Source organism: Puntigrus tetrazona, chromosome 18 (assembly GCF_018831695.1).
Source record: "Puntigrus tetrazona isolate hp1 chromosome 18, ASM1883169v1, whole genome shotgun sequence".
Taxonomy (NCBI): Eukaryota; Metazoa; Chordata; class Actinopteri; order Cypriniformes; family Cyprinidae; genus Puntigrus; species Puntigrus tetrazona.
The window spans coordinates 2,034,085-2,045,723 of NC_056716.1; the positions used below are offsets into that span (position 1 = coordinate 2,034,085).

General features: G+C 42.4%; 1 protein-coding gene across 2 annotated transcripts; it reads right to left on the reverse strand.

Annotated features, from left to right (window-relative positions):
* Nucleotides 1–32: 32 nt before the first annotated feature.
* Nucleotides 33–8,358, reverse strand: znf710a (zinc finger protein 710a). Of its 2 annotated transcripts, none has more exons than XM_043264424.1 (5): nt 8,221–8,358; nt 4,702–6,237; nt 3,088–3,279; nt 2,785–2,959; nt 33–2,208 (listed from the first exon to the last, which is right to left on the reverse strand). In XM_043264424.1, exons 1-5 carry the CDS (start codon nt 8,263–8,265, stop codon nt 2,045–2,047), a joined length of 2,112 nt encoding a protein of 703 aa, XP_043120359.1. In that variant the 5' UTR covers nt 8,266–8,358; the 3' UTR covers nt 33–2,044. The 2 variants fall into 2 exon arrangements, with proteins under 2 accessions (XP_043120359.1, XP_043120358.1); XM_043264423.1 differs by having other exon boundaries at nt 4,672–6,237.
* Nucleotides 8,359–11,639: the final 3,281 nt, after the last annotated feature.

Consider the following 11,639-nt stretch of genomic DNA (forward strand, 5'->3'; position numbering starts at 1 on the left):
TGGTTCTTCACAATATACACACGCTCACACGGTTAAAGGTAAATAAATGTATTAATTTATAATAATGTCCATAGCACAACGTTTAACATTTATCAACATCATATTCACATCAGTGTGCAACAAAAGAATCGAAAGCTTATACAAAACTAAAACTCCTGCCTAGCTTAGAGCGAACAGCCCAAAATGCAAGGACACAACCATTTAAAACGATAAAAATGCACCAAATCTTGTGTTACACATTAACATTTTGAGTTGCCTAGCTAGATGGAGAATACATGGTGAATTTCCCCAATCATTCTCTGCTGGGTCTCGAGCCCTGTCACATGTCTGCAGACTGTCGTTCATCACTCCTGAGCTCTGCGCGGAATGATGGATGAGACACTCTCTTGCACACACAAGGGCAGTTAATATTTTTGTCCAGTGTTTTTAGGGCATCCTCGTCAAAATTCAACCAGTATTGGTGACTTTGTGAAAGATGCAGTGCACGTTACAAGGTTTTATGTCCAAGGAGATTAAACTGCATGAGGTTTGGAATAAGGTCATTTAAGCCACGTCAAAAGAAAAAATAAAAATGCTAGAAGATTATCACATTTTAAAAAAGAAATGAATTTAGCCCACAGAGTTAGCTAGTACATAGTACACAGAAGAACAGACTGCAAACTAATAAGACATTTCAGAGATTTACGAAGATGAAATATTTAACAGTTTTTGGCTGACACATGGCTTTGTGAAATATTGAACGCTTTAAAGGGACTAATCTTAGTTTGTATTATTACATTCAGCAAACTAAAGATGGAACAAAAATATTCCTGTATTTTAAAGATGATGGACCAAACAGTGTACTTGGGTTTAGTTCAATTTGAGAATAATTGCATTATTTACCCATGTTTTAGCTTGTATATTTTTAACTCGAAATAAAAAACGTCCATCTGGAACACTGGCAATGTATTTACACTTATGAATGCCAAGAACATTGAACAATAAATACTATTTGCAATGTAAAAACAAAACCAAAAAAAAAAAAAAAAAAAAATATCCAGAAGGCTATACAGTGATCAAATGCCACGGTCTGGCCCATCATTATTTCCAGAAAGAAAGAAAAAAAAAAAAAAAAAAAAACAGGCACTGGAAAAACTGTCCCACAAACTCAATCCACTGTGAGCTACAAACTGCATATGCTCATCAAAAACCACAAACTGCTGAAAAGGGAATCTTGATTTAAAAACAAAAAATAAAGTCACAGTATGCTCAAAAACTAAATGCTGGGAAAGTTAACTTGTGATGAGAACTATTTGCACTTTGTTAGCTTTGGTTAAGTCCCATAAAGTGGTCTCTAAATGGCTAGACGGTAAAACCAACAGCATGATGGAAGGGATAGTTCACCTGAAAAGGAAAATTTAGCCAACATTTACTCACCCTCATGTTGTTCCTGTATAAATGTCTTTATTCAGTCGAACACAAAAGATATGTTGAATAATGTTGGTAACCAAACAGTTGCTGGTGATAGCCATCTAAAATTATCATCATGAAGGTTGGTAAATGATTATTTATGATTAAATTATATATATATATATATATATATATATATATATATATATATATATATTTCTTTGGGTGAACGATCCCATGCCTTGTGGCAGTCATGTCTGTGTTTTAAAAAGATGGGGATTGTCTGTATAGATTAAGTGCCTTCTTATACAGGTGCATATTGTTTCACTGCACCACTGAATCCGACTTATAAATGATAACCTTTTTAAGAACTGCACTGTAATGGGCAAAAGTGGAACATTTGTTTCAGAAAGAATAGCACCTACACAAAGTCCTTTATTCTTCAAGATGGTTCTTAATGTGAAATGACGTTGTTAAAGTGAAGCTTTAGTCTGCTATCACTTTTGTTTCACAGAGCCAAAATGGCTTCCAGTGCACATCCACTTCATGATGGCTATTTCCTCACTGGCTCACGTCAGAGCCAAGAGTACTACAGAAATGACCATTACAGTCCCCCCCCCCCTGTAAACCACATTTTACTGTCTCAGTCAGCTTTTTAAGGTGTGCTGTAGCGAGAAGCAACCTTAGTGTAGTTGTAGTAGCTAATTTTGGCGAGTTTTGCCAAATCTTGTGCGTTGTTGCTGGCTAGATTCTCCCTCTCGCTGTAATCAAAGCTTTCTTCCTCGTAATCTTCCTGACCCTCCGCATCAGGCAGGACATCTGAGAAAGGAAATGGAGACACGCAAATATAAGACTGGCTAATAGCATAAATAGCCTTCACTTTTTGCTTTTTCGTGAATTCAGGTAGTTATGCTTTATAACAATACTTTATAATTTTGTGAAAGGAAATCAAAAATCTTTGAATCATTTTTTTGTTATTTTACTTTAGATGCACTGTGCACACCAAATGTGAATTTAATTATTTGCACGAGTAGATTACATACAAAGTTAATGCAAAGAAGCAAACAGATGAGAATTTGAACCGATTCGAATTCCCTGCTAACGAAAGTCATTGATTTTATTGTTTGTTTTTGTGCAAGTGACACAAAACACATCCCATGTCTAATTTAGAGTGGGTAATGAGATACGCTTTGGGTATGCACGTACAATCAAACTTACAACGTTTTGCTAGCATCAGATTTTACTGCCGCCTTATAAGGCCACAGAGAGGCGGAGCCAAACGCTTCTATAAACCTCTAGGCTATACCCGTCTTGTCGTTTCTAATTTTCTATAACATTGAGAACATCAAGAGTCACAAGTAAGTATAATAGGAGGTCAAATTTGCATATTGTTACCTTGTCCTTCAGTTGAGGTGTCCAGGATTCCATGCTTCACCTTCATGTGTCGGCTCAAGTTGCCCTTCAAATTGAACTTGCTGGTGCAGTAAGGACACTTGAAGGGTTTGCTACCGGCATGAAGGTGCATGTGACCCAGCAGGTTATACATTCTGTTGAAGGACTTCCCGCACACCTACAGAAACCAATTCAGTAACTTTTAGAGATCTATGATGCACAGCTATATCAAGCAAAAAAAAAATACAGACTGTCTAGAGGACTCCAGCAGGGTTATATTGGCACGGAAGATTTCTTTGTACCCACCTTGCACTTAAAAGGTTTCACAGGCAAGTGGACAATCATGTGTGTTTTAAGCGTCTGCTTTTGAACAAAGGTCTTGAAGCAGACGTGGCACTGGAAAGGGCGCACACTTGTGTGAATCAGCATATGCCGCTTCAGGTTGGCGGAGAGAGTGAACTCGCGAGAACACACGTCGCATTTGTATTCCTTCATACCCTGAGAGAGATAGACAACAGCAATATATTTAGAGATTCCAATGTGACCATCACTTTAAAAGTAACTTTTGTAATTAGCGGTATCCTTTTTTTTATATTCGTTTTTTGAGAGCGGGTGGAAAATGATTTATCGCTGGCATCAGCTGAATGAGAAAAAGTGGTTAGTTGTCATAAGCGCAGCTGAATCCATCAGTAGGGTGCCTGTCTTGCTTGCTCACTAGAATCCATAATACAGAGCAACAAATTCGCACACACACACTTTATTCACTGTTGTTATCGCAATGCTGCAGGGTAAATAGATTTGTGTATGCAGTGCAGTGCGAGCTCTGATGCTCAACCAAACTAAAACATCAACAAATGAAGAGGGTTAAACATTCTCTTGCCTTAACAATTTGACTATTCAATGAACACTTCCAGTGTATCCAGGGAACACTGCCATCCATGTTTCCATTTGAGAATGTGCTAAGAGGAACTACAATGAATCTTCACTACAATGCATAAGTGGGCTACCCTTTGTGTTTGGACCCTTAATTTAAGTGAGAACAGTTGTATACACAATGGGGTCAATACATTATTCTGATGTGGAAAAACTTGACTGACCTGCACAAAAAAATCAGACTTGACCCCAATAAAATCTGTTAAGATAACTTATAATTGTGACTTTGACTGCGTTACATCACCTAAGTGCAGTGCCTGGTCTGCCTGTGTCCGAATGAGATCAAATTCATGTACGGGTTCCTATATCTAGTAAAAGCCTTCTTAGGAAAGCTAGGGATGACCAATTCCCAATTATAAAGCACATACAGATGCAAGTTTTATCTATGTAGTGTACCCAACTAACTGTGTTCACATTTAGGAGCAACGCTCATTACGCTAATAGCAATAAATCTATCAGCAGAGCTCAAACTAGACAACTGTTGATGTAAATGCTGAAGAAATGACTAACCGCCGATGTGTTTTTTGTTTCAAACCCTGCTGACCTGTGACACATTCTGTTTACTGACATTGCAGTCATGACGAGATGAATCATACTCGTGGAGAGTGAGAAATGAAAGGAGGAAGTATCAGCTTGTGAGACACACTTCACTGCACAAAGCACACACAAAACAAAACAGCTCCATACTAGTGCAAGGGACAGGGAAACGAGATGAGTTAATGGCAGGGTAGGAGGCGGATTGGATGGCTGGCAGGGACTGACAGAGACGGCTCCATTTACACAAACTTGTTGTGGCAATACCCGAGACACTACTGAAGATGACACATTAACCTACAGTTTTATGGGAACATATAGTGGTGGGAAATGTAGGTGGGGTTTGGATCTCAAAGTCACCGGGGAGTAATTTCTAATAGGATGGTTGAGGGAAGATTACGGAAACTAATGAGGTTTAAGTACCTTGTGTTCGAGGGCCTGCTGTGTCAGTACCTTGTGTGTAAGCATGTGTTGCTTCAGGTGGTGGATCTGCACAAACTCCATGCCGCACTCCGAGCAGACATAGGGCCGCACGTTCTGGTGCTTCATCAGATGGTTCTGGAGCTGGCTACGGTAGGCGAAGGACTTGTGACATTCGGTGCACTGAAAGGTCGTCGGGCCCTGGTGGCTGACCTGGTGGCGCTTGAGGTGGGCGTGAGTGGGGAACTCCATGCCGCACTGTGTGCAAACATGACAGTGGCCGCTCTCGTGCTTGGTCTCATGAGTACGTAGCTCACTAGGGTAGGCAAATCCTCGTCCGCAGAAGCGGCAGCTGTAAGGCTTGACGTCGCTATGCTGCAACATGTGTCGTTTAAGGTGACTAGTCTGGGTAAAGGCCTTCTTGCAGACGGTGCACTTGTGTGGCCGCGTCCCCTGGTGTGTTAGCAGATGCGTCTGAAGATGGCTGGGCTGTTTGAAGAGCTTTCCACAGTGCAGACACTCATGTGGTTTGATGCCGTTGTGACCAAGGATGTGCGTAACCAAGTTGTACTTCGAAGTGTAGGACTTCTCGCACATGCGGCACTTCCAGCGTTTCAGGCCTTCTCCCACATCCACACAGTAGGATTCGTCGATTTGCACATTAATGTCTAGTCGGTCGATCTGCATCCGTCTACCCAAGGAGTTCTCACCCTCTGTCCACATCATGGCCTGGCCACCCTCCTCGTAGTCTCCCGGCAGGCCCATCTCAACAGCTTCATATGCCGTCACACTCGATTCGTAGTAGCGCCTCATTGCTGGGCTCACATCCTCCTCTGTGGTTTTCAGGTTCAGTGCTCTCTCCTCTACTTCCTCTTCCTCTTCTTCTGGTTCCTCCTCCTTTCCCCGTCCTCCCTCAGAGGACTGCACCAACACTTTTCCATGCCCCACAGGGCTTTGGTGAGCTTGTGTCTGAGTGTCAGAGTCAACCTGTTGGATGGCTGGCTCCCTCGTGGGCTCAGGGTAGCCTTTGTTACACTGCTCTTCTTTCATTGGCACTCTCTGAGGTGCTAGGTCCAACACTTCTGGCTCATTGTCAGATTGCTGGGGATTCGAGAGATAACATGGGCTAGAGAACTCTGGCCTCTCTCCTTTCACCTGATTCGGTGTGTCCAGAGATTTCTCTGTGGATTCCTCTAGTGCTCCTTCACTTAAGGGCCTCTTGGTCCTCCCGCGGGGTCCTGGACGCCTGCGTTCTACCCCGTAGAGCCCTTCTGACCTCCTGTTTTCCCCGTGAGGCTCAGATAGATAGTCTCCATTGGCTCCAATTAGCTGATCTGCATATTCATACTCCATGGATTCTGCAGGAGGAGCGGGGCCTTCGCGTCCCTCTCCAGTGTAGAAACCGTTTGGGGCAATTGTGGCTCCAAAGATTTCGTTCTGTGATATGAGTCCAAGCACAGCGGCTTGGGCCAGGGACAGGACCACCACTGGGTCAGTCTGAGTGCCGACATCCACCGCATGCTCCATCACTTTAGAATAGCAGCGAACCAGAGGGACTTCCTGCTCTTCCTATAAACAAACAAAACAACAGGTCTCAGCAATACTTCATAAAAATCAAAATCAGTGTAGAGTAAATCTGCCATTGCAAGTGTCAATACAATACAGTCGTAGCAACAAAGTCTGGCTAAGGCTGTCATGGCAACAGTGTCACTACAATAGCAATGAAGTCAGTGCAATAGCGTCACATCTACATGAGTGTCAGAACAACCAAGTTGACTGATGTGGGGTAACAAATAGGAGCTGTTTAAATAGAGTTTGTCGATTTGCTTTACAAATAAAATAAAAAAAACAGGCAATTTCTAGGAAGATGTTTTTGTGAAATCATGAACATTTTCTTGAACGTTTCAAACTGAACACTTTCATGTACGTATATATAATTTGTCTAATTTTCACAGCAGTAAGCAAGAGACATAGTCTGACAACGCCTTGCCGCTGTGTCCACCAGAGATTGCTTCAGATAGAAAAGATAAGACAGATCTGTTCGAGCGCCATGCTTCCTTCCTTCACAGTCTTTAGCGAACACGCAGCACAAAGAGTGTCTGGGTCCGAGCGGGAAGTCTACATCCGTGGACTATCCACAGCATTTCCTGTAAGGTCAAGCTCTGCAACTGCTGACTATGAAAAGGTTGGACAGTGAAGTTTAGACAGTACCATCAAGTCTAGTCAATTTGTGGACTTCACGCATTGGCTGAAGCCAACGTGATGCAGTTAGATGCAGCACCTATGAGAGAAATTGTTCTTTGAGGATGATGATGATTAGGTTAGTTACGTATGGATTAATTAAAGGGAACGTGTTTGAACTCTCAGCTCAGGTCACTTCACCACGCCTCAGAATGCTCAAATCACTGTCACGAGCACACAAGTAAATGTGTATGTTCTCAGAAAGTCGTTAACACACATTATCACCTTTAACGAGCTGGAACCTTGATTTGTTTTCGGAAAAAAGAAAGCTACACAATACGGATTTAAGATTAAGAAAAACACCCATACACAAGGGAAAGAGGGAGGGAGCGACTGACAGCTGTAAAACAGAGGAAGAGAGACAGACAAGCAGAGACAGGGGAAAGAAAAAGAGAAGTGGGTGGGGGGGCAGAGAGAGAGGGAGCGAGAAATGAGAAGGGGAACCTGGATGCCCTGATAACCATGTCATTTATAATTACTGCTTTTAAAGCAGTCAGACAGAGGGAGGGAGAAACAGACAGAAAAAAAGAGTGAGTGAGTGAGTGAGAGAAAAAGGGTGATTGAGGAAGCAAGTGAAAGAAGGAAGAGAGAGGGAGGGTAGGGAAGGGGGAACTGGGGGATGAGAGATAGACTGAGTGACTGAGTGAGGGAGGGGAGTGAGGAAAGAAAGATAAAGAGAGATAAAGAAAGAGTGAGAGGAAAAGAAGAGGGGGAGGGAGGGGTAGCGGGGGATGAGAGACCGAAAGAAACTGAGTGAGTGAGTGAGAGAGAGTACAACAGAGATAAAGAGAGAGGGAGGGGTTGTGGGGAGTGAAAGACTGAAACTAAGAAGCAGGCAGAAAGAGAGAAAAAAGAAGAGGGTGAGAAATGAGAAAGAAGGAGGGAGAGAATAGGAAAGAGAAGGAGTGTTAAGACAGAAAGACAAATGAAAGAGCCAGTCGGGCAAGATAGCAGCCGTGCCTGTATGAGAAGAGCTGAAGTGAATATAAAAATAGATAAAAAACACAAACGCTAGCTAGTGTAAAGACCAGCACAGAATGAACCTGTGTGTGTGTGTGTGAGTCTGAAAGACAGAAAACAGGAGAAACACACTGCATCGGAGGAAGAGAGACAGCATGTGGCTAAATTGAAAAAGAGAGAAATGTTAAAGTATACATTTCACTCTTGCGGTATTCTGTGAGAGAGAAAAAAGTTATTTCATTTTCCCAAATTCAAAGTTGCAAACTTTAACAAAGCAATTAACCAACGGTTCAAAGTCAATACATCAACAAGCCACTTCATGCAGCATGTATGTTTAGGTTGAGCACTCACCACATTACTCCTGGTGTGATGTTTGAGATGTTTCAGGGACCTCATCCTTCAAGAGAAGTGAGAGGAGCAAAAAACACCAGCTCCTATTTATAGCTGCGAGAGGCAGAGGGGGCGGGGCCAAGCTCATCCTCCTCCTACTGTTGCTGTTATCAGAACTGACTGTGCCTGCCTCTCTCACACACACATACACACACAAACCTATTTCTTCCATTCTCTTTCTTTCTTTCTTTCCGTCTCTCTGCCCTCCCTTCCCCACACTCCCCCATCTCTTTCTCCTTTCTTTCTTTCTTTCTTTCTTTCTCTTTCGCTCTCTCTCTCTCTCGCATTCACTATCTCTCTTTCTCACGCACACACGCACATACGGCGTGACCCTTCAACAAACATATTTCGCTCGTACTAACAAAAGCTCACTTCTCAACACATCTTCCGCTTTAGAGATGATCGCAAACATGTTTCAAGCCGGCATGTGTGAGCGTGCACACACACACACACACACACACACACAGAGTGATCTCTAATCACCGGCGCACTGGAGGTGTGTCTGTCGGTGTCAGACAGACAGTGAGTGAGATATGCTGAAATGTTTTCCTGGAGGAGTTCTACAGGTCTGTTTATTTGCGCATCTCAAATAATTAAGCCGCAAGACGCCCGTGCAACGTCTGAGAGCCAGTGCGCACAAAAAAATGAGTGACAAAAGAAAGAAAAGGAGAAAGAAAAGCAGTTTGGAAAGAGAGGGAGGGAGTGAGACAGACATGGGGGAGAGAGAGAATAAGAGGAAGAGGGAGGGGGACTGAGACAGAGAGGTATAGAGAGAAAAGGGAAGGGAAGGGGGGTGAATGGGAGAGAAATAGAAAAAGAGAGAGAGAGCGACAGAGAGAGAGAGAAAAGAGGTGGGGAGGGCGAGAGAAGAAGAGAATGCAGCAAAAAGGAGGAAGAGAGGAACTGGGGAGGGAGAGCAAAGCATAAGAAAAGATGAGGTCAAAGAAAAGAGAGAAAGACAGAAAGAAAGAGAGAAGAGGAGGAGAGAGAGCTCGAGAGGGGGTGGGGACTGAAAGAGAGATAGAAAGAGAGAACGCAGTGAAAGAGAGAGTTTCAGCAGCCTGAGAGAGAGATAGTGAGAAAAAAAAGAAGAAAAAAAGGGGATGGTGGAGTGTGAAAATAAAAAAGAGGAGTCCATCAGCAAGAGAAAAAGAGGGGGAGTGGAAGAGTGAAGGGGGGGGGGGGGAAGAGGAAAAGGGAAAAACAGCAAGGAAAGATATTAACTATTAAAGTTCCGGTTTTCTTTCTGTCAGGAGCGCCCGATAGGCTACCTGCCCGCTCCGTTGCCGGGTGTGTGCTGAGGTGTTCCCGCTCATCCTCATTACGGAAAAGGTATGGGATTAGTCTAACACTTCCCGTGAGCTTATTAACGCTGGGATATAGGCTAGCCGTCCCACAAAAGAGCCTCTATTATGGAATGGAACACACCTGAGTGAAGGACTGTGCTGTATACTGTCAGTGTGTGAGAAGAGTGGAGGACATTTTTCATCAGTGAGCAGGAAAGGGCAATCCATGAAAGAGAGAGAAAATCAAGCATTGTAGGAGAGTCAGTATATGTGCGTCTGAGTGAGAGAAAGATGTGTGTGTGTGCGTGTGAGAGATCGTGAGAGGAAAGGAGGGAGGGAGGGAAAAGAGAAAGGACAGGAGAGAGAGAGAGAGAGAGAGAGATAGGGAGCGAAGGGAAACAGACAGAGATAAAGAGAGATTGAGGGAGGGTGTGAGTGAGGGGGAGAGATAGCAGGAAGTTGAGAGAGCGAGAGAGGAGAGAAAATAGAAAGAGTGCAAGGGAAGAAACAAAGAGATAAGACGCAAAAGACAAAGAATCCACATGGAAGAAGAAACAGCCAGGGACATGTACATAAAACAACATAGAGCTGCCCGCCTGTGGGGAAAACGAAGAGGGGGAGACAACAAAAGTTAGGGGAAAGAAAGAATATACGCTGACTGGAATACCCATAAAGGCCCATGGGTTTTCCCCCCTCCTTTTTTATATAAAATAAGAAAAAAAATGGCTCGAAACCTGTCCTAACCTCATTTGCCCAGAAGTATCAGACTAGTGTGAACCAGTCCTTACACACACACACACACACTTGCTCAGGAAAGAATACATGATGAATAATGAACGCCTACTAGTTTCTTCTGCATGTGTGTGTCTGCGTTTGCTTCTCCACAGGTTCGTGTAGCTGCAGCTTTAGAGGGGCGTGTGGTTTGGGAATCCATCTACAGGTTTAACCGGCAACTCTGTGTGTGTGTGTGTGTGTGTGTGTGTGTATGCGCATCACATGACACTTTTACTTACGGTTTGTGTATTTCTCTTCCGCCTGAACAGAAGCAATAGGGAACTTTTGTCTACATTGTTTTCTGCGGCAATGTGAACGTATGATACTGAGGGAAGTGGGCTTGAACCGGTTGGGTTAGTGGCAGGAGATCTGACAGGGGCGTATATGAGCATGTGGTCGTTTTCAATTCTCAAAAGCCTCAGAGCTAATGTGACCTGAACTGAGACTCATACATTAGCCCACCGCAGGTGATACGAGGGGAAATATGAAACCCTCCACCTGTACATATTGACACCTTCTAACTCCATTATGACTCCATTATAAAGGCGAAAGGGTGTAGCACAAACACAGCGGTCAGGGCTTTAAAATACAAGACATTTAAAAGGAGTGTGGGCTAAGCTGTACAACTCTTCTAGACAGAGAAAATTAGTTCATCTGATATATTTTTTTAGGGTGTTTTCAGTTGAAATTAGAGGACTATCAAATTTGGCCAGTTTAACTGTGTAAACTATGCCGTGTCAAGGGGTAAGCTGAATATTCAAAGTCTATGTGAAAGATTTACATAAAAAAAATCTACACTACACCATTCCTATCCGAAGTGTTATTTTGTTGCTCATTATTTACATTTTTTAAACCAGAAGGGTTAACGTACAGAATATGTAGATTTGAAATATGAATAATATTTATATAGCTTTTCCCCCCATGCATTTGGATATGAAACTTACTATTATTTAAATCACTGACACAGCTTATGCTAAAACATCTGGCACATTTCACCCTGCAGTAAAAGTTCACTCTTAAAAAAAAACAAACATTTTCTATATTCTGTTTATGCAACAGAAACTCAGCAACACGTATGATGTGTGTATTGACTCGAATGACTTCTTTTCTATGTTTTATGTCCTGGTTTAGAATGCATTTTGCTAACTATTATGCAAATGAGAGAATATCTGATAATTTGAACTTTCAAAAAAAAAATCTTTAAAACGATGTTAAGATATATATATATATATATATATATATATATATATATATATTATATATATATATATATATATATATATATATATATATATATATATATATATATATATATATATA

Excerpts from the sequence above, each read along its gene's own strand:
- znf710a (XM_043264423.1), bottom strand. The coding sequence starts at position 8,265 with ATGAGGTCCCTGAAACATCTCAAACATCACACCAGGAGTAATGTG. Across the intron at positions 6,238-8,220 it reads ATCACACCAGGAGTAATGTG|GAAGAGCAGGAAGTCCCTCT; the intron begins GTGAGTGCTCAA and ends GTTTGTTTATAG. Across the intron at positions 3,280-4,671 it reads AGCAGGCCCTCGAACACAAG|GGTATGAAGGAATACAAATG; the intron begins GTACTTAAACCT and ends TATCTCTCTCAG.